Source organism: Phyllostomus hastatus, unplaced genomic scaffold (genome assembly GCF_019186645.2).
Source record: "Phyllostomus hastatus isolate PE091 unplaced genomic scaffold, TTU_PhHast_1.1 phas_contig_98, whole genome shotgun sequence".
NCBI classification, from domain to species: domain Eukaryota; kingdom Metazoa; phylum Chordata; class Mammalia; order Chiroptera; family Phyllostomidae; genus Phyllostomus; species Phyllostomus hastatus.
Window position 1 is genome coordinate 1,224,714 of NW_025333999.1, and position 20,099 is coordinate 1,244,812.

At 55.6% G+C, this 20,099-nt stretch overlaps 1 protein-coding gene across 4 annotated transcripts in view; it reads right to left on the bottom strand.

Moving 5' to 3' along the window:
- Nucleotides 1-20,099, bottom strand: part of DOCK6 (dedicator of cytokinesis 6) — a 41,043-nt gene that overhangs the window by 3,845 nt on the left and 17,099 nt on the right. Inside the window, exons 15-42 of one of the 4 annotated variants that reach the window (XM_045852971.1) lie at nucleotides 19,789-19,906; nucleotides 19,648-19,718; nucleotides 19,304-19,442; nucleotides 19,117-19,218; nucleotides 18,276-18,362; nucleotides 17,657-17,888; nucleotides 17,272-17,433; nucleotides 16,452-16,615; nucleotides 15,279-15,383; nucleotides 13,244-13,336; nucleotides 12,898-12,993; nucleotides 12,304-12,444; nucleotides 9,665-9,778; nucleotides 9,381-9,551; nucleotides 8,780-8,919; nucleotides 8,524-8,693; nucleotides 6,291-6,451; nucleotides 5,960-6,142; nucleotides 5,516-5,642; nucleotides 5,109-5,193; nucleotides 4,864-4,960; nucleotides 4,595-4,729; nucleotides 4,124-4,276; nucleotides 3,822-3,980; nucleotides 3,597-3,697; nucleotides 2,453-2,645; nucleotides 2,235-2,378; nucleotides 73-204 (exon numbers count right to left, since the gene is read on the bottom strand). In XM_045852971.1, coding sequence (XP_045708927.1) covers nucleotides 73-204; nucleotides 2,235-2,378; nucleotides 2,453-2,645; nucleotides 3,597-3,697; nucleotides 3,822-3,980; nucleotides 4,124-4,276; nucleotides 4,595-4,729; nucleotides 4,864-4,960; nucleotides 5,109-5,193; nucleotides 5,516-5,642; nucleotides 5,960-6,142; nucleotides 6,291-6,451; nucleotides 8,524-8,693; nucleotides 8,780-8,919; nucleotides 9,381-9,551; nucleotides 9,665-9,778; nucleotides 12,304-12,444; nucleotides 12,898-12,993; nucleotides 13,244-13,336; nucleotides 15,279-15,383; nucleotides 16,452-16,615; nucleotides 17,272-17,433; nucleotides 17,657-17,888; nucleotides 18,276-18,362; nucleotides 19,117-19,218; nucleotides 19,304-19,442; nucleotides 19,648-19,718; nucleotides 19,789-19,906 — 3,775 coding nt within the window. The remainder of the gene's footprint in view (nucleotides 1-72; nucleotides 205-2,234; nucleotides 2,379-2,452; nucleotides 2,646-3,596; nucleotides 3,698-3,821; nucleotides 3,981-4,123; nucleotides 4,277-4,594; nucleotides 4,730-4,863; nucleotides 4,961-5,108; nucleotides 5,194-5,515; nucleotides 5,643-5,959; nucleotides 6,143-6,290; nucleotides 6,452-8,523; nucleotides 8,694-8,779; nucleotides 8,920-9,380; nucleotides 9,552-9,664; nucleotides 9,779-12,303; nucleotides 12,445-12,897; nucleotides 12,994-13,243; nucleotides 13,337-15,278; nucleotides 15,384-16,451; nucleotides 16,616-17,271; nucleotides 17,434-17,656; nucleotides 17,889-18,275; nucleotides 18,363-19,116; nucleotides 19,219-19,303; nucleotides 19,443-19,647; nucleotides 19,719-19,788; nucleotides 19,907-20,099) is intronic. The other 3 variants (XM_045852973.1, XM_045852972.1, XM_045852975.1) reach the window with 3 other exon arrangements.

Below are 20,099 nucleotides of genomic sequence, written 5' to 3' on the forward strand. Positions count from 1 at the left end.
CAAGATCAGTAGAGCCTGGGGAGGGGGTGCAAAGGGCCAAGGACACGGTCTGGGAGGGCTTTGTGGACGCACCTGGTGCATAATCTTGGTGAAGGCCTCCTGTAGTTTGCCATGCACAGCTGCCAACTTCTTATAGTCACGATGGGCTTCCAGGATGGGGATCAAGGTCTTGTATACCTCGTTCACTGCCTCATACAGCCCACCCTGGGGTGGGGGGGGAGCATGTCAGGATTCCCAATACCCTCCCTGGTCCTCTCCTTCCTGGAACAGCCGTCCCTTCTGTGTTCCTACCTACCCTCCAAGGCTCCATCCTCCATTGCCTCCTCCAGGAAGCTCATCCTGACTACCTCCCTCCCTGTCCCAGGTGGGGCACTAGCCTTTCCACTTGGCCTATACAGGCCCCTCTGCAGTCTCCACCATGTTCACTATGGACCAGGTACTGTGTACATCTGCACTTCACCTACGTTCCTTCATTGGTGGGAGGAGGTGCTGGTTGTCTCCCCCCATTCCTCAGAAGAGAAGCTCCACAGGGCCAGGGAGCCTTTGGGAACAAAGTCCCCACCGCCAACAAGTGAAATGCAGAAAGAAACAACTGCTTTCACACGAACAAGCACACTGGAGGAGAAACTCCTTTACAACAGAAAATAAACGCCCAGGCGTCAACTCATCAGGAAATGCATGGTCCCGGCCGGGTTACTCCACTGGTTAGAGCATCGACCTGACACTCCAAGGTCTCGGGTTTGATCCCGGATCAGGGCGTAGACAAGAACCAACCAGTGAATGCATAAATAAGTGGGACAACAAATCAGTCTCTCTCTCTGAAAATACCAAATAAAAAGTAAAAAGAATGCACAAAACCCCTATTGCAAAAAGAGGGGAACCCAGGCCTGTTTGTTTTTGTTTTCTGTTTTTGTTTAAAAGAGACTTAAGAGACCTGCCATCACAGCCATTTGGGTCTTATGTGGAAACTGCTTCAAACGAACCAGCTGTAAAAAACATTTTTTTTTTCAGATACTTAGGGACATCTGACCATGGACTGGCATTTTATTTTTTTAAAGATTTTATTTATTTATTTTTAGGGAGGGAAGGGAGGGAGAAAAGAGAGAGAGGGAAACATCAATGTGCAGTTGCTGGGGGTCATGGCCTGCAACCCAGACATGTGCCCTGACTGGGAATCAAACCTGCGACACTTTGGTTCGCAGCCCGCGCTCAATCCACTGAGCTACGCCAGCCAGGGCTTCAAGGACTGGCATTTTAGAATTCCTGTTAACTTGGTCATGTGGGACAGGAGTTGTGGAAAAGGGGCTTTCCCAGCAGGACCCGCACACAGGTCCTTGTGGGCATGACAGTATGGTACCAGATTTGTCTTGTGCGGGAATTTCTCCGACTCCAGTGCGCACAGGAATCTTGGACCTTGTTAAATGCAGGGGCCAGAGGGCTGGGCGGCCCAGGACTCTGTATTTTGACAAGCCCTGGGTGGCATCCACACTGCTGGCCCCCGACCACACACCCTGGTTCGCAAGGGCTTATAAAACCCAGCTGAACGATCACACTGTCTCATCAATTTGTGAATATTGGGATCTTGTTTTTTCAGATGTCAACACCCCCTTAAAAAAACCCCAAAACACAGCCCAAAATAGTTACAGGTAAAGAGGAGATAAAACAAGATGCGCCCTGGCTGGTGTGGTTCCGTGGACTGAGTGCTGGCCTGCAAACTGAGGGGTCGCTGGTTCAACTCCCAGCGGGGAAACACGCCTGGGTTATGGCTGGGTCCCCAGTTGGGGGTGTGTGAGAGGCAACTGACTGATGTTTTGCACCCTCTCTTTCTCCCTCCCTTCTTCCTAAAATTAAATAAATAAAAGCTAAAAAAATTATTAAAAGAAAAACAAGATGGTAAATACAAGTGGTTGATAAATCTGAGTGCTGGGTATGGGAGTGGTGGGGGTACAACTTTCTTTTATGTGTGTTTGGGATTTTCTATAATAAAATAAAACTTGATACTAACTAAACGTAATAAAGACTTACAATATCCAGCCTGCCTGTCAAGGGTTTTAACAAGGAGAAAGGCAGACAATGGGGGCCTTTGAAGGGTCTCCACTCTCCTCTGCAAATCCCGCCCTGGAAAAGGCCAGGCAGCAGCTTCCCCTTGGGAACTGGGAGCAGGTACCGGCCACCAGCAGACCTGTGGTGCCACCCCGGCCACGCCCTATGTTCTCAGCAGCCCCAGGCCTCACCAAGGTGAAGTAGGCGGCTGCCTGCTCCAGCAGCCCCACCAGCCCCAGTTCCGTGAAGTGCTTCCCGGAGCAGAAGCCCTCCTCGTCGGGCGACAGGATGTCGTCGGAGATGGCAGACTCCTCCAGCACATTGGACGAGATGTTCTGGGGTGGAAAGTAGTGTCAGAACCTGGTCCCTGTCCCACATGTGCCACGCCCGGCCCTTGCCCACCACTCACCTGGAAGGAAACACAGCCCACGGGCAGGTAGCGGCTGTCCTCGAGCAGGGCGAGGTACTCAGCCACCAGCGCGGCTGCGTGCACCATGCACTGCGCAGCCTCCGCGTGGTTGCCCAGCTCTGCGTGCTTCCCAGCCATGTTCTGCAGCCACGTCAGCCGCAAGTCGGGGGAGCCCTGGTAGCCCCGGGCAATCCTGGTGCCCAGATGAGGGGGGTTTGAGGAGGGTGGAGACTCGTCTTGCCCACCCTGCCTGCTCCTATCCAGTCACCTACTTCCTCACCTGTCCACCCTTCACCTGTCTCCTCACCTATCCATCCCCTCACCTATCTCACCTGTCCATCCTTCACCTGTCTCCCTCACCTGACTTACCTGTCCATTCTCCTGTACCCCATTCACCAGTCCATCCTCTTACCTGTTTCCTCACCTGTCCTACCTTCCACCCTTTCACCTAAATCACCTGTCCAGCCCCTTACCCCTTAACCCACCTGTCCATCTCCTTACCTGTCTCACCTGTCCAGTCCTTCACCTATTCCCTTGCCTGTCCAACCTCTCACCTGTTTCCCATTTGCCTGTCCATCTTCTCCCCTTTTCCTCTATTCAGCTGTCTCCCCACTTATCCAATCTCTCACTTCCAATCCTCACTGGCCCTGCTTTCACTACCCCAAGTATCATTCTCTCACTTCTGCTCATCCAGGTACTGGACCTGTGGAACCTGGGGCCACGCCCTACTCACTAATCCTCTTGCACACGCACCATTTCACCTACCTACCCAGGCCCATCCTTCCATGTGCTCCCACTCCCCAGTTTCTTATTAAATGCCCCCTCCCCCTTCCCCAGATCACTTATTCCCCTGACAGGTCACCCCCTCACCCACTGTTTGCACTTCACCTGTCCCTCCCACCTGTCCCCTCTCATGTCTTTGTTCTATAGGTTCATCTGACACCCCTCTCATCTACTCATTTATGAGCCCTTGACTGTCCCCTCATCTGTCTGCTCTCCTGGCCCCTCTTCCCCTGTCCCTCCTTACTGTCCCTCTTATCACCTGTATGCTCACCTGCTCCCTCCCCACGTCCTCATATACCTACTCACTGTCCCCTAACCTGTCTTAGGTGTGAATGGCTGAAGGAGCCCCAGCCCTCCTCACCTGTACATGAGGTCGATGAGCATCTCCGGGTCCTCCTGATGTTCCTTCATCTTCACTGTGTCTGTCAGGATCATGTGCAGGTTGAACATCAGGTCCTGGACCTGGAATGGGGAAGTGGCCCTCATTGGGAAGTGACGGGGCCCAGATGGTGGGGTCAGGGGTCGAGTAGGGCAGATTAAAGACCACTGGGTTGCTGAGGGTAGAGTAGGGGCCTGGTGGGGTCACCTGCTCGGCGAAAGTGCTGTCCCGCAGCCCCACGTCCTCCTCGGCATAGGTGAGGATGGTCTTGAGTGACCGTCGCAGGTGCTCCTCACTGAAGTTCTGGGTCGTTCCCACCAGGGACGACAGTGACATGGTCACTTGCATCTTCACACGGGCAAAGTTCTGCAGGTGCAGAGAGGGAGAGTGCACCTGTTGGCCTCATTTGGACCCTTACACCGACACCTGCTTGATCTGTTGACGCCACCCCTCTCCCTGCCCACCCTCCATCTATCAAGCCCAACCCCTGGTTGGCTGCCTCTACTTACATGGCCAATCTCGAAATTCTGGCGCATGAGGAGGTAGAGGGAGGCGCTGGCGTGCATGCGAATGGTGCTGATGCGGCTGCCGCAGTGTCTCAGGAGCCTCAGGCAGAGGTCGGCACACAGCTCCGTGTCCTCCTCGAACAGCAGCTCTGGGAACTGCCCCCCGGGACCAAGACAGGTGCCAGTCAGCCCCTCCGCGTGTGGGATCAGAAGGTCCCCCGTGGGCACCTGGGCAGGGGCACCTGTCCATTCTGCCTTCGCTGGCCATGCACAGCAGGCTTTGGAGTCAAACTGGAGTCAGGCCCTTGCTGTGTGACACGGGGTGAGTGACTTTGCCACTCTGACCCCCAGTTCTCTCCTCTGTAAACTGTGGCTAAGGAGTGTGTGCCTCGTGGAGTTGTTGAGCACACAGTAGGTACTGTGACTGGGCTGTCACTATGACTCTAGGAGCTATAGCTGCTGAGTGGCGCTCACCTTGGACACCAGAGTCCGCTGTGTGGCCAGGCCATGCTGCAAGAAGAGGGCACTCTGGGCAGTGCCCAGACTATATAACACGACCTTCAGTACTGCACCCAAGACACTCTCCCGGGCCTCTGACAGCATCACTGTCTGCGGGGTCAGAAACCCAGCTGTTAGGGACTGGTTTGGTTAGGGAATCAGGAAAGGAGAGGGATTCTGGTGTCGGAGATCACAAGGCACTAGGGTGGGGTCAGAGGTCGGGGACATGCTGGATCAAGCCCTACCTGCACGATGATCTCCAGTGTGTCCAGAACTACCAGGCTCGCCTCAGTTGCCAGGTTCCCGTCCACCAAGGCCTCATGTTCCATTTCATCCTTGGTCCTGAAGGGGAAAGGGGAGGATTGGGGAGCTTCTCGAACCCAGACCCTACTCCATGGCTGAGCTCTCCCCCTTCCCTCAGGTGCCCCTGAGGAGCCAGTTCTCTGGAAACTGGTCTGTCCCTGGAGAATTACTTCTGGCCCACACCCACTTGTCCACACGGTCCGAGGTTTGTCTCCAGTGTGTGATGCTCTTCCGCCACCGTACATTGTCCTGGTTCCCAAACGGGCTCCTTTCTGAGATGCACAGGTGCGTGTTCACAGATGTGCAAAGACATAAGGACACACGTGACTGAGGGGTACACAGGCACAAAGACACACAGGTAGGGTAACCTGTGAGAACACTGGGGGGTGCAGATGCTTGCTGAGTGGACACACACAGTTAGGCATGAGTGACACGTGAGAACAGATGGGGGCAGAGACACCTATGTGTATGGGGATGATGCATGGCCTTCTGGGAAAAAAGAGCCAGACAGGTGGGGGTGGGCCCCCTCGGGGCCCCTCAGACACAGGGTAGGAGCAGCTGGTGGGGACCGGCAAGGGAGCCTCTCCCTCTCACCACGGCTGCGCCGCACCATCTCCTGTCGTGCTCCAATGGTGCCCAGGATGGCTTCTTCCAGGCGAGCCTTCATGTCTAGTGACTTCTTGAATGTGAGGCTGTTGATGCGCTCGAAGGCCTTTTTCCCCTGGAGGTCAAAGAACAGGTTCCAAGTTGACTCTTCCCTGTTCTGTGGGATCTGGGCTAACCTGGTTCCACCTCTCCCGGCCCTATCTGACCGCTAGGACCCTATGCCTGAAGACCCAGCTCTCCTCCGTACTGCAAGCTCTCCGTACCTTCCAAATTCTATTCATGAAGATAGCGCTCCCTCTTCTCTCTGGCTCGGCATGGAAACAGTCCACCCCTTCACCCGCAGGAACTGGCGCACCCAGGCCTCGGCACCAAGAGCCCTGTGTGCATGCTCAGCCTGCCGCCAACACCCCAGGCCCCTGCCCACCCCCGAACCTTGTACTCAAAGGCAGCCAGGCAGAGGTACAGCAAGTCCAAGAGACGGCCCAGCTGAGGCAGCGACAGGTCGGCAGCCCAGTGCTGCAGGAGGGCTGGCTCTGCATTCTTCAGAACCCACAGCACACACACCAGCAGGGTCCGGGTGGACTCGGCAGAGAGGGGACAGCTTGAGCGAGAACCCTGGGGCCAGAGAGGGAAGAAGGTGGTCAGAGGAGACAGTCGATTTTCCTTTTTTCCATATAAGATGAGAAATGGCTGATTTGAATCTCACTGCGTAAGTCTGATTACCAGTTTGGATGGTGTCTCAGGAGACCAGCCCCATACTCACAGTCGCTGGGCCCTGGGAGATGCTGGCCCGGGAGCCGGGGGCCAGGGGGCCACCAGCAATGGCCATGGCCACTGAGGGGTTGATGGTGCCTCCAATGTCCCCTTCCCCTTCTGTGTCTGAGTCGAGCATTGAAGCCAGCCTTGACCGTTGACCTGGGCCCTCTGGGAGGAAGAGCAGGGGGAGAGAAGAATGAGTCCTTTTAACTGTTGTCCCTCCACCTCAAATTTCAGCTCAAAGGTTGCCTCCTCATAGAAGCCTTCCCTGATACTACCCCCCAGGCCAGGGTGGAATCTCCAGTTATCTTCTCCTGGAGCTCACTTCTTATACTTGTAATCAGATACGTTCACTGTGTCCACAAAGACTTGAACTATAAGACCTACTCTGGTCGCTGCTACATGCTCGACACTCAGAACGTGGCCTGGCCCACAGGAGTAGTAACTGTAGAGATGATGACAGTGATGACAACAACATATGCTGCCGCTGTTGTTACAGCATCTCCTATGTCCCAGGTGCTATTCTAACTCAAAATATATTAACTCCCACCCTGGCCAGCATGGCTCAGTTGGTTGGAGCATTGTCCTTTCCACCATAAGATTGAGGGTTCAATTCCCGGTCAGGGCACATGCCTAGATTGCAGGTTCAGTCCTGCCAGGGTACATTCAAGAGGCAACCAATTGATGTTTCTCTTGGATCAATGTTTCTCTTTTTCTCTCTCTCTCTCATCTGTATCTCTATCTCCCTTCCCCTCTCTCTGGAATTAATGAATATATCCTCAGGTGAGGATTAAACAATATACATATTAACTAACCTTCAAAAAGCCCTGTGAGATAAGTACCTTTACCACTCCTACTTTACAGATAAGGAAGCTGAAGTTAACCTCCCTGTAGAGGTTAAGTTGTTTGCCTGGGTCACACAGCAGGTAGGACATAGTAAAGCTAGGATTTTGATCTAAATGGTCTGGTTCTAAAAACCTAGGACCTTAGAAAGAACACCCCACACCTTCCCCTCCCCCGCCCCCCAAAACCTCACCATGGATAGGAACAGCCAATAAACACGGAACAGGTCTCACCCTAGAGATTCTTGAACTGAAAGGTCAACTCAGTCTGACTAGCTCCAGCCCAGCTTGACCACGCTCAATTTCTCCCCGGATTGAGGTGAAGAGCCCTTAACTCCTCTGCCCAGGAGAGGGACAGGGAAACCCTCCCAAGGGGAAAATGAGATCGCCTCGGTCCTGGTGGGTCTTCTACATGCCGTGTTCAAAACAATAAAAAGCCGCCAGACATGTGAAGAAGCAGCAAACTATGATTGATCCGAGAGAAAAAGAGACGACCACAGAAGCAGGCATGTGGATGACCGAAAGCAAATAAAGACTTTAAAATAAGAAGTAGTGGGAAAGATAGACTAAAATGGGTAAAAAGGTGGAGAATTTCAACATGGAATTGGAATCTACCAAAAAAAAATTCAAATACACATTTTCTTACTGGAAAATAGAACACCCGAAAATCAGACTCAACGGGTGGGGTTAGGAAGAGACTGGACAGAGCAGAAGACGGAAGGAGCGACCTCAGACACAGCCGAGCAGAAAGTTCCCCAAGGGAAGCAGAGAGGACAGAGAAGGAAAACCGAACAGAGCACAGCGGGCTTGTGTGGCAGGATCGAAGGTGTAACATACGTGTAACTGAAGTCCCAGAAGGAAAGAAGCAAGAAAATGAGGCAGGAAAAAAAAATTGAAGAAATAAAAGCCATGAATTCCCTCCAAACGACAAAGGGGATCAACCCACAAACTGAAGTCTGAGCTTCCAACCACTGCACACACGTCCCCAAGCAGTGCCAGGGAGTAAGCGTGTGAGCGCACAGCGGACTCCGAGTGCCCTGGGCCTGACGTTCCCTGCCCTCCCTCCTCACACCCTCTCTTAGAAGAAGCCAACGAGTTTCACAGCATTGGTCGTTTACGGCAGGCTAGACAATATCCTCATGCTAAAGCTCCACAAGTTGTTATGTAACTACAGGAAGCAGCTAGTGCTCCCACCACCCTCATTTTAGAGGTGAGGAACCTGGGGCTCAGAGAGGTTAGTAGTTTGCCAGGGCCCTGCACCAGCACTTGAACCCAGTCTCTGGACCCCAATGCCGTGTTTTTACTCCTAAGTGTGTTCTCCCACCTTTCCCAAACTGAGCCCTATGCATCCATCAAGCCCCTGGCTTGCATGACTCCGTCCCGCCCTGGCCCACTGACCCGCAAAGTCATGCAGCCGTGGCAGCGTGTCCCGGGCAAGCGACAGCAGAGGCAGGTACAGCTCGGCCACACGGGCCTTCACTGTGGCCTCAGCATAACGGGGATCAACATCATGGCCACACAGCAGGCTGTGGACAGCACTGATGGCCTTCTTGTGCAGCTGGGATGCCCTGTGGAGGAGCGAGGTACTCAAGACAGAGCGAGCACAGTGCCCGAGCCTGCTCGTCCACTGGAGCCAAATGGGGCCCGTGCTCACCCCTCGGCCTCAGGTTCCAGGGCCAGCGCCAGTTCCGTCAGCAGGAGCCCAGCCAGGAAGTGCTGCTGTCGGAATGGCCCGCTCAGCTCAAACATGCTGGTCACCTTGGGGTCTGGGGCCTGGCTGGAGAAGGTGGAGCTCTGCAGAGGGTGAAGGGGGAGTTGGTGGGGGTGGGGAGGATGTCAGGGGTCCAGGTCAAGGGTCAGAGGTGAGAGGTTAGGATTAACCCTTCTGAAGTTAAAAGCCAGAGGTAAGAGATTGGAATTAACTTACACAGAGGAGACAGTGGGCATGGAGTTCAGGGGCAGAGGTAAGAGAATAACATTAACTTATCTGTGAGGTGAAGGGAATGGGGTCAAGAGTCAGAGGTCTGAGAAACAGCAGATGAAAGGCAGGTCTGTGAGTTAAGATTTAGGGTGAGAAATAAGAACCTGGTCCCCAGGAAACTGCTGAGCATGCAGGGTCAGAGGTGAAGGATCAGAGGTAAGGGGTTGGTCCCCCTGGGCAGTGGCCCCCTGTGAAATGGACAGAAACCAGGGAGCCCCAGGAGACAGGCTACAGTCATAGGTCAAGGGAGGAGCCAGAAGTGAAGCCAGCCCACCTGGGAGGTGGTGGAGGACACGGAGGGCGAGGGCGAGGCCGGGGGCGACAGGGGGCAGCAGGGGAGGTTGAGGACCACGTAGTGCTCGTGGCTGCACAGGATGCGGGTGAAGTCCATGCGCAGCGTCAGCAGTGCCCCGGGGCTGGGGGCCGACTGCAGCCGAGTGGCCACCTGTGGGGGGCGGGGGTCAGCAGGCAACACTTCCAGTTTCTCCGCCCACCACACCCACCACCTGCCATGCCACCCACGGGTGGGTGCGTCATTCCCACCACGCCCACACCTACCTGCTTGTAGTGGGAGCGGACCAGGCCAAACACGAAGCCGCGGTCCACCAGGGACAGCAGGTCGCTGAGGAAGAAGGCCAGGCTGGCGTTGAGGCGCTCGGCCAGCTCCGCGTCCTGAGAACACAGGGCCCGTCAGCCCACGTGCACCCCTCCTCCCTGAGCTTCAGTCCCCACATGGGGCCCCCGGGAGCCGCACCACAGCCCCAGACACTCCTGCCTGCTCTGCGGCCACTCCAGGCCTCGCAGCTGTCTCTTCGTTCAGGACAGCATTTTCGTTCCTCTCACAAGGTTTGAGTAACACCGCGTGGATGGCAGAGCCTGGCTGCTGACTCCCCCTAGACACTCTCCCCCGTCTCTGGGGTTATCACAGAGTTCAGGAAGAGTTCAGATTTCTTAGCCTCTTTGTAGCTGAAAATGACCATGTGATCAAATTCTGGCCAGTGGAGTTTGAGAAGGACGGCGGCCACCTAAGTGGAAGGGGCAGGTCTTCCCATTCCCGCAGCCTGCAGCCCGATGCGATGGGCACCGCGGGAACCTCGATGGCCAGGCTCACACCGTCGAGCGCCCACAGCCCACTTACGTTCAGAAAGAAACTTTGGTCACACTTAAACCACTTGTGATTATGTTTGAGCAAATTCACCTCTGCCCTAATGAGCATGCACTGCTTGTACAGCTCGGTCTTGTGTGGGGGGAGACACAGTAAACCAAAGGACCCCAGAGAACTCTGTGTTTCAAAGACAACTGAACAGGGTGCTGTTTTGGCAGATGCCCAAAGGGGGAAAAGGCATTCTAGGCAGAGGAAAGAATGAGGCAAAGGCCCAGGGCAGGAGGGGCCCCCCAAGTGTGAGGAACAGCAAGGCTGCTATGGCTTCGGGGCCCAGCTGGTGCTTGTTCCTCCCTCGTGTGCTCACGAGCCGCTCTGTGGCCTCACAAGTCAGCCTCAGTGGCCCATAGTTCTCCGCAACCCAAAGAAACAAAACTCAAAACCCACTCAAGCTCCAAGTCCACGACCTAGGGGCTGGGTCCACCCTGTGCATGGAGCCCAGTATAGCTGGTGCTCGATGAACGTAAAGGAATGAAACCTCTGTCACCGATGCCCCACTGGCAGCTGTGACGATGGTGCTTCTCAGGGGCATTGGTCTTCCCTGCAACCCTGTCTCAGGGTGGTTTCCTCATAATGTGGGCCAGCCCCTGGGAATGTCAGTCCTTGGAGAGCCTCCAGTGGAACAAGGTTGAGACCTTTGAGACCAGCCCAGAGGTTGCGGGGGATTGCACAAGGGCTGGCTGAGGCCAGACTAGTGTTTCAAAAATCTGCAGTTTCCATAAAATGCAGAAGCCCCATTTCACTTTAAAAATCAGATATTCTGGCTACAGCTAACGAGAACATGCCTGCTAGTCCTCCACAGCCCTGCTTTCCCAACTGAAGCTGATGGCAGGGGTGTGGGCTCTGGACCTGATAGCTTGGGTTCAAATCCCCAATTCTGCCTCTTCTCAGGTGTATGGTATCAGGTTGTTAGTCATCCTCTGCCTCAGTTTCTCCATCAGTAAAATGGAAATAATAATACAAACTTCATGGGGTTGCTGAAAGAATTTAATGATGTGATTCATCTGAAGTGATTAGATACACAGTAAGTGCTCAATAAATGCTCAATATTATTACTATCACTATTACTATTGCCTGCCTAACTCCTGAGGGCATTGGAATTAGTGATCCAGGGACTGGACAACTGTCAAGGTCTCAGAACATCGATGTCCACTTATTGAGCACTTATTGTATACTGACACTCTGGTAAGGGCTAATGGAAAAAAAAAGATAGCCCTGGCTGGTGTGGCTCAGTGGATTGAGCACCAGCCTGTGAACCACAGGGTTGCAGGTTTGATCCCCAGTCATGGCACATGCCTGGGTTGTAGGCCAGGTCTCCAGTTGCAGGCACATGAGAGGCAACCACACATTGATGTTCCTCTCCCTCTCTTTCTTCTTTCCTTCTCCTCTCTCTAAAAATAAATAAATAAAATCTTTTTAAAAAGAAAAAAAGATTTAATTTATTTTTTTAGAGAAGGGAAGGGAGGGAGAAGGGAGAGAAATACTGATGTTGGAGAGAAACACTGATTGGTTGCCTCTTGTACACACCCTCAATGGAGTACCTGGCCCTTAACCCAGGCATGTGCCTTGACTGGGAATCCAACCAGCAACCTTTCAGTTTGTGGGACAATGCCCAACCCACTGAGCCACACTAGTCAGGGCATCCAGCCACATTCGTCACTTCACTGCTCCTCAAACAGCCCAGACACGGCTCTACCTCAGGACCTCTGCACTTGCTGTTGCCCCTGCCAGAAACACTCTTCCCCTAGATGCTGCAGAGACGGCTCCCTCACCTCCTTCAAGGCTCTCCTTAACAGTCAACTCTGTGAGGGCAAGGGTTTGGGTCTGTTTTGTTCACTGTTGTGTCTCTAGTGCCCAGCACAGGGCTGTACACACAGTAGGTACTCAAGAAATGATATTGAATGAACAGGCCCATCCAGCAAATGGGACTCGTGATCTCACAGCCAGGAAGCACTGGGCAGGATGGGTGCCCCTGCCTGGCAGTTTCTACATCCTCCCTCAAGCCCCTCCCCCTTTGAGGCCCCACCCCGTTTACCTTGTGGACCCGGGTGATGACCTCCAGGCCCACAGAGCCCACCAGAGCTGCAATGTCGTCCAAGAATCGCCCAGGGAAGCGAAGCTTGCGGGGCGTGTCCAGCCGCTGGCTCAGAATCAGGTGCAGGGCCATGCTTTTCACCTGGGGGCCGGGTGAGAGTGGGGCCAGGCTTCAGGGCTTTAGGGCGGGAGGGACTGGCCAGAGGGGGGTGGGGCTTGAGCCCCATCATAGTTCTGAGCTGCGGGCAGGACCTCGGTGGGTCCCAGGCTGAGCGAACAGTTTAGGTTAGGTCTCAAATAGTACCACAGGGTTTCCTTCTCTCTCTGAGGACATGTCCGGTGCGGGGAAGGGGGATTCTCCTCACTGGGTAGGGTCTTCCCCAGTCTCATAGGGAAAGTGGGTGGGGGGCTCTCCTCTCTACGGAGGGTCCTCTCTCCAGGGAAAGATCCTCTTAGGTGTCTCCTCTATCTCTACATGGGAGTCTCTTGGGACCATTCCTCAGGGGTCTCAGATACAATCTTAGGGGCGTCCCTCCCCAGCGAGCGAGTCTCCCCGGGAGCCTCTTGCTTGCAGGCAGGGGAGAGGCTGGCTCACCATGAGCTGGAAGAAGAACCAGGCGTGCTGTAGGACGGCCTCACGCACGGCACTGCCGCTGACCACCCACTGCAGAGCCAGCTCCTCGTGAAGCAGCTGGGGGCAGGGGCAGGGGTCACAGAGAGTGGGGGCCCACCCTACCCACCTCTGGAGGGCATGAGAGGGGAAAATGAAGCTGGAGAGCTTGGGGTTAGAGCAGCAGGAGGCCATGCAGGAGGGAGGGGGCAGGAGTCACATGTGCCCTTTTCCTGGGCTCTCCAGACTCTGCTGGGCTCGGACAGCCGCTCTGGACCCCTTTGTCAGGCCTAGGCCAACAGTGAGTCCCCCACCCTCTGCCTCCCACTACCTTCTGCACAGTGGGTCTCGGCTGGGTGGCTGGTGGGGCCGAGGAGGAGCTCTCGAGGTAGGAAGAGGTTCGGCTAGAGTTGCGGTCGATGGCCTATGGGGGGGTGGGGTGAAGAAGGTGGGATGGCATGGAGGGTTAGTGTGGGTCCAGGCAGTGTGCACAGGAAGACAGCTGGGTGGCATGGACTGAGGAAAGATGTGTCCGTGTGGAGGTGGCAGTGGGGGCATGGATGGGGAAGGAGTGTGACAGAGATGAGGATAACAAGGAAAACACAGCAAGGAGGGGACAAGCACGGTGAACAGAGCAGATGAGATTGTGGACCAGAGAGCCAGCAGGCAGGGAGTGCAGAGGGGAGCATGGACGGAGTGGGACCGGGCAGGGACATAGGTGGGAGAATGGATGCAGAAGTGTAGGTGGGGAAGGTGAAATCACTGCAGGTGGAGAAGGAGAGTGTGGACAAGGGAGGAGAGAGTGAATGAGTCAGTGAGTTCAGGGGTGGGTGGAGAAGGAAGAGGGCACAGATGTGGAGGAGGGAGAGTATAGACAGAGGAGGCTAATGTGAGGATGGAGCAGGAGAAAGAGGAAGAATTATAGGACAGAGGAGGCAGATAGTGATGAGAGGCAGTGGGAGCAGCTGAGAGAGCCCTGGGTTCCAGGCCTGGCCCCACTCCAGCCTTGCTTGGGGCTTCGTTGCGACTCAGTGTCCCCATCTGTGGAATGGGTATGGGGATTCAACCACTCACCCCTCCTCCTTTCTTGGTCAGGAGGTGAGGATGCTGGCAGGGAGAACAGACCCAATGACAGAGGTGGCCCAGCCCTGGGACCTTCCCAGGCCTCTGCCTCAGCACTGGAGGGCCCCCAGCTCCCCTAGTCCCAGCCACATGCCCTGGCTTCTCAGCACGCACCAGATGGGCCATTTACCACCAAGGCCAGCTTCAGAGCCACCTCCTACCTGGTATGCCCACCCTCCAGCCACCTTGTCACATCTTATGTGATCTTCAAAGCTGACACCTCAGAGATCTGAGGACAGTGGGGGAATCCTGTTAAAACTGCAGGGGGGTTGGCAGAAGCCATAAACCCAGATTCCTAACAATATTGGGAAAACCTGTCCAAAAGTCCCTCTGTTCCTGCTACTAACAGTTCCCTGGACCGCCACGCAGTGCAGGGCATCTGGGGGACAGGCACAGGGTGAGAACAGGGCCTGGGACACATGTGCGCCATCAGGTCCCAGCAAAAATGTCATCTCTGGAGAAAAGCCCCAGACCACCCCGAGGAGGCTGGTGGCCGGATTTCTGTCTGTTTCCTCAGGCAATTTCACTCTGCACTCACACAACTGATGCACTTGTTTCATGGTGCCTATCACCCCAACTAGCCGGCAGCCTGGGGGCAGGGCTGGGCCAAGGTCCGCCTCGCCAGCAACAGCCCACCTGAAATGCCCTAACTCTCTCCCAGGCTCCAGACTGCTGCACTGAGCACTTTCCTTCGAATCTTTACATCTGAAAATTCAGAGCCTGGGATGCAGGGCGAGCCCGTAGTGGAGCCAGGATTCAAACCCAAGTCTGTCTAGGTGCCTGGGAAGAGGCAGAATAAGGGGAGCTGCACACAGGGGTCCCTCTTTGTCTGACACAGGATGGGGGAGCCTAGATGTTCAGTTCTGTTTCCTTGGGATCATTCAGATTGCTACGTCATGGGGACAGTTGAGAGTCTCCTGAACAGAGTGGATTAAAGGGAGAGAAACAGGCCATGCGGGGCAGTGGGGTTATAGTGGCTGGGTTTGCATATCATTTACATGCTATTTACATACCACCCATCCTTTCTGTCTCTGCCTGAGGCTGTGGTCCATGTGGCAGCAGAAGGCTGATTAAAATAACCCTGTGATGCCTACTACATGGACTCCACAAACCCAAACAAAGGCAGGAGGGGTCTGCCGCCTCCTTCAGGAAGCCCCCCTAGGTTAGTTGGCCTCAGCCAGGATGTAGGAGGAGCTCATGCTAAGGTGAGGTCACACGCGTGCAGGTGCAGGGAGGGAGGGCACCTGTCTGGGGTCGGCACCACAATATGGGGGTGCCCGGCGCAGCACAGCCTTGCTGCCTCCTGGAGCATAAGCGGAATTCACCCAGGAGTGTGAGCGGTCGATACCCTGGAGATACACAGGTAAGTGGTAGAATCCATGGGCAGACAACAAAGAAACCAGCATGAAAAACCAAGTGTGGCCCTGGCTGGTGTGGGTCCAGGGACTGAACACCGGTTGGATTCCCAGTCAGGGCACATGCCTGGGTTGCAGGCCAGGTCCCCAGTAGGGATGCATGAGAGGCAGCCACACATTGATATTTCCCTCTGTCTCTTTCTCCCTCCCTTCCCCTCTGCCTATAAATAAATAAGTAAGTAAGTAAGTAAATAAATAAATAAATAGGCAAACCAAGTACGAACACTGCCTTGGACCATATGCCCAATATGTACCCACAAAGAACCCTGGGAAACTGGTGTGTGCATACGTGCACAGGGTGCATGAGTATACAAACCTGTATTTGCATGTGCATGGGACACACACACACCTGTGCCCAAGTGTCCATGCATGGGGCAAACACACATGTGTAGTCTAGTGTACACACATGCACATGGCACATATGAATACCCACCCATGGAGACCCGCGGGGCACACATATGTGTGGACCCACGCATACATACATACACGGGGCATGCACACACATGTCCCACATGTGTCCAGTGTGCACGCGCCCACACTTGGGCACATGTATGCACCACACATGGAAACACACATGCATGCACTCCCAGGGTGTACATACCTCTGGTGCACACATACATGCACCCATGTTTTTATGTGCACAGAGTACTCATTTCATATCCCATGCATGTACATATACAGGGCACATATGAAATGCACCTGTGTACACATGTGCATGGGGTACATATGTAAATGTGCCGGCTGCACTCTGTATACACTGCTCTTTTAACAAGCAGGTCAAGTTCTAGCAACCCACCCTTGGGTCAGCCCCAGAGCGTGGAGACCAGTGTAAACCCCACAGTTCCCACCCATCTTGTGACAGCCACAGCCCGGTTCTGCTGCCCAGGGTCCAGCCTATGTCCGTGTTGTCACCTATTGTTTCCCGCCATCCATCAACACTGAAATTCTTCATTCACCCCCTGACCACTGAGGCTAGCGGTTCCAGGGTCCCCCTCATCCTACCTTGCTGGCCAAGATGCGGGACACCTCGTCATCCACAGAGCCGGGGGCCACGGCCAGATCAGGATTGCTGCTGCTAATGCTCTTAGAGCGAGCCAGGTAGAGGCTCGCAGGGCGGCCAGGGCCACGGCCCAGCGTGGCAGGCTGCACTGTCACCGGAGGGGCCCCTGAGCACGGACAGAATATGGTCAGCCACCCACCTACCTGCCCCAGTGACCTGCCCCTTCCCGGTGGGCTGCCTTTGGTGGAGTCATCTTCTTATTCAGAGACTCCAAGTTTCTCACCTGTAAAATGCCTTATAACAATTTTGGGGAGACTAGAAAACACTGAGAACAGTGCCTGTCACATAGTAAGTGCCCAGAGTGGGTAGTGGTTATTATTAATTATTTAACAAATAAGAAAAAAATCCAACTTTTTTGAGTACTCCCTGTGCCTAGCATTTTGCAGGGGTTACTATGTCATTTACAATTACCAGCATCCCCAGGAAAGGGGGACACATTATTGCCACTTTACAAAAAGGGAAACAGGTTTGGAGAGGTGAAGGTACTTGCCCAGTGTCACAGAGCACACAGGAGGCAGAGCTGGGATTCAAACCCAGGTAACCCTGCTTGAGTACCTGCTTGCTGATTGGCTGAATCACCTGCCAGCAAGTATACATAGACCATACCGCTCGGGATGGAGCAAAAAGTTGTATCTCCTGTAAGGTGCCCAAACCAACCAAGGCCTATGCGGCCTCAGGACCTCTGCACATGCTGTTCCCTTTGTCTAGTCCGCTTTCCTCCTAGATATTTCCTGTCCTCTAGGTTCTCCCCCCAATACTCACCACCCAGGAGGCTGGACTCGGTGCCAGGCAGGCGGAAGGCATAGTAGACATAGGCAGCCAGCAGTAGGCAATGACCACGGGCATCCTGGGCAGCTTCCAGACTCCGATGGATAAGGCTGACTACATGAGCCATTGCTTCAAAAGCTCCACGACCCAGGTTCACTGCCGGGCAGAGCAGAGGTCAAATTTCTTCCTGACAGACTTTATGGTCCAAGGGATCATGTGGCCAACAAAGGGTCACAACCTTGTGAGTTGGGGGTCATTTTCTAGATGGGAAAACTGAGTCCGGAGAGATAAGTGGGCCATAGGAGGTAACCCAGGACCAGGGGGCTAAGGGGCCATTTTCCAGATGGGCAAACTGCGGTCTGAGGCCATGCCTGCTTACCAATCTGGCCGCCGATGATTGGGGGCCGCACGACCAGACGCACGAGCTTGTCCAGCACGTGGTGAGAGAAGGCAACGAGGAACTCAGGGCTTGTGAGGCGCAGGGCTGCCAGGCTGGCCCGCAGCTCCTGCTCCACGGTGCCCTCACTCAGCACGCCGTCCTTGAGCCGGAATGGGAAGGCGCCCTCCTCCAGGACGTGCACCAGGGTGAAGAACTTATCCAGGTATGGGTCCTGGGTGGGGGGTCAGGGGTGAGTGGGGAGGGGCCAGGGCCCCTGGTCCAGGGGATTGAGCTGGGGGCTGAATGGGCAGAGACACTGAGGCCAGGGATCAATGAATCGATAATAAATAAGAATAGGGATGAGACACTAGATGAAGGAGGGGAGGAGAGAGGGGCAGGAACCACAGAAAGACCAGGGGCAAATGTGTGGGAGGAGAGACCATGCGCAGGGCCAAAGCCCCAGCTGGGGTGGCCACTGGCACTGCTGCCCTGACTGAGTCAGCAGCTTCCTGGGAGACAGGTCCAGCTGACCGAAGTCACGTCCATGGCCCAAGGCCAGGCCTCTCCCTGGTCAGTGGGAACTGTTGCCCAACTCCTGGGTTCCTGTCCTACCCCCTACCTGGGGATGCACGGAGGACACGGCCATGAGCTCCACGCTGAACACACCCTTGTGGCCATCCACCCAGCGCATGCCCGGCAGCGCCACCTGTGGGAGGGACACACCAGTGGGCACTGGCTGGCCGCCCCTCACTGATCAGGCCACCAGCCCCAGGCATTGCAGCTATTGCGACACCACAGCCTGAGTACGGCCCTGCCTGGGGGAGCAGCTGTGCAGTCTGGCCCCAGCCCAGGGAGGGGGGTGGGGCGGGGGCAGTTGGGAGGGAGCACTATGAGGTTCCACTGAGCAGGCTGAGAATGGAGACCCAGGGTGAACATTAACTGAAAGGAATGAATGAGGAAATAGCATAATAGTCTTGGGGCCCCAGGGGCATTAATACACAGCTCAAGGATAAGTGGGAGGGTGACAATGCATTCATGGAGGGGGTGGGGATAATTGGCCCTGAAGCACTCCTGGGGACAGGATCAGGGAGGCAGGCAGGGCTGCTGGTGTGGGACAGTGAGTGCAAAGGCAGGTGCACTAATGAGGCAGGGACAGTGGGGGGCAGGGAGGGACACAAGGAAGGGGCAGTAAGACAGAGAGGCAGTAACAGGGCTGATGAGGCAGCCGGGGGTCCTGGAGGCCCTAACAGAGGGCAACAAGGCTCCCAGGGGTGTTTGTTGATGGGAAGGAAGGCAGGACATGAATGGGGGACCATGAGAAGAGTGGGGAATGCTAACAGGGATTGCTGAGGTACCGGGTGTCGGTGGAAAGGTGGGTAATGAATGTACTCCCAGGGGCCCAAGAGGCAGGAGCCTGGAACCAGGAGGGCGAGGGTAGGGGTGTGGGCTGGGGCACCTACGTCAGGTGTGAGCATGGAGTAGCTGGGCGGGGGCTGGTCCACGGACACAGGGAGGCAGAAGGGGCCAGTCCTCAGGCGGCCGTGCTGCAGCAGTGGGATCCACTAGGAAGAGGTTGGGGGTCAGGGGTGGGCCGGGAAGGGGCCAGAAGGGCTGGGGCAGGGCATGTGGGCTGGCGGGGTGCCTCACAGTAAAGCCCACAGGAGTCTCCAGGGCTGTGCCAGGCCGGGGCTGGCAGCTGACGTGGTAGAAGGTGAAGAGCAGGTGGTGGTTCTCAGTCACACACGCGGGAAGATGCAGCTTGAACTCTTCGTAAAACTCGGGGGACCTGGCAGGACCAGACTGGGGTTCAACTGGGGACTAGGATCCTTGCCCACCCCACCGCTCGGTCACATGTCCCCCCAGTGCCGCCGGCCCCAGCCTCTCTGCTCTCCACCACGGGTTCCCCCACTAGCACTTCCAGAACCTGCCCTCCCCTGCCCCCTTCCTGCTCCTGTCCCCCTGTGAGCCCCCTGTCCCCACACCCTGCCTACTTGTTGTGGTAGACCACTGGTGTGAAGGCCTCTCGGGTGAATTCGCTGCAGCTGGACTTGCCAAAGATGACCTGGGGGAGCAGGGCCATGAGGACCCCACCAGGGACACCTCACCCACCTCTCCCAGGCCCAGTCACTGACCGGCAGGGCCTGGCCGGGGTCCTCGCCCGCCATGTACTGCACTCGCACAGCGAGGTTGCGCACGGAGCCCTGGCGGCTGCTGAAGTTGAGGCTCTGCGGGTACACGTAGAGCAGGTTCCTGTGGGGATGGGGGTGGGGGCGTCAGAGGGATGGAAGAGGCTGGCTACTGGTATAAGCATGGCCTGGGACATGGGACAGTGACCACATGGTTGGGGCATGGAGGGCTGGGTGCAGAGCAAGTAGGGGTGCAGACAGGGGCACAGTCCGGACTGGCAGAGGAGTGGAGACAGATGGGCACCCTCCAAGCACAG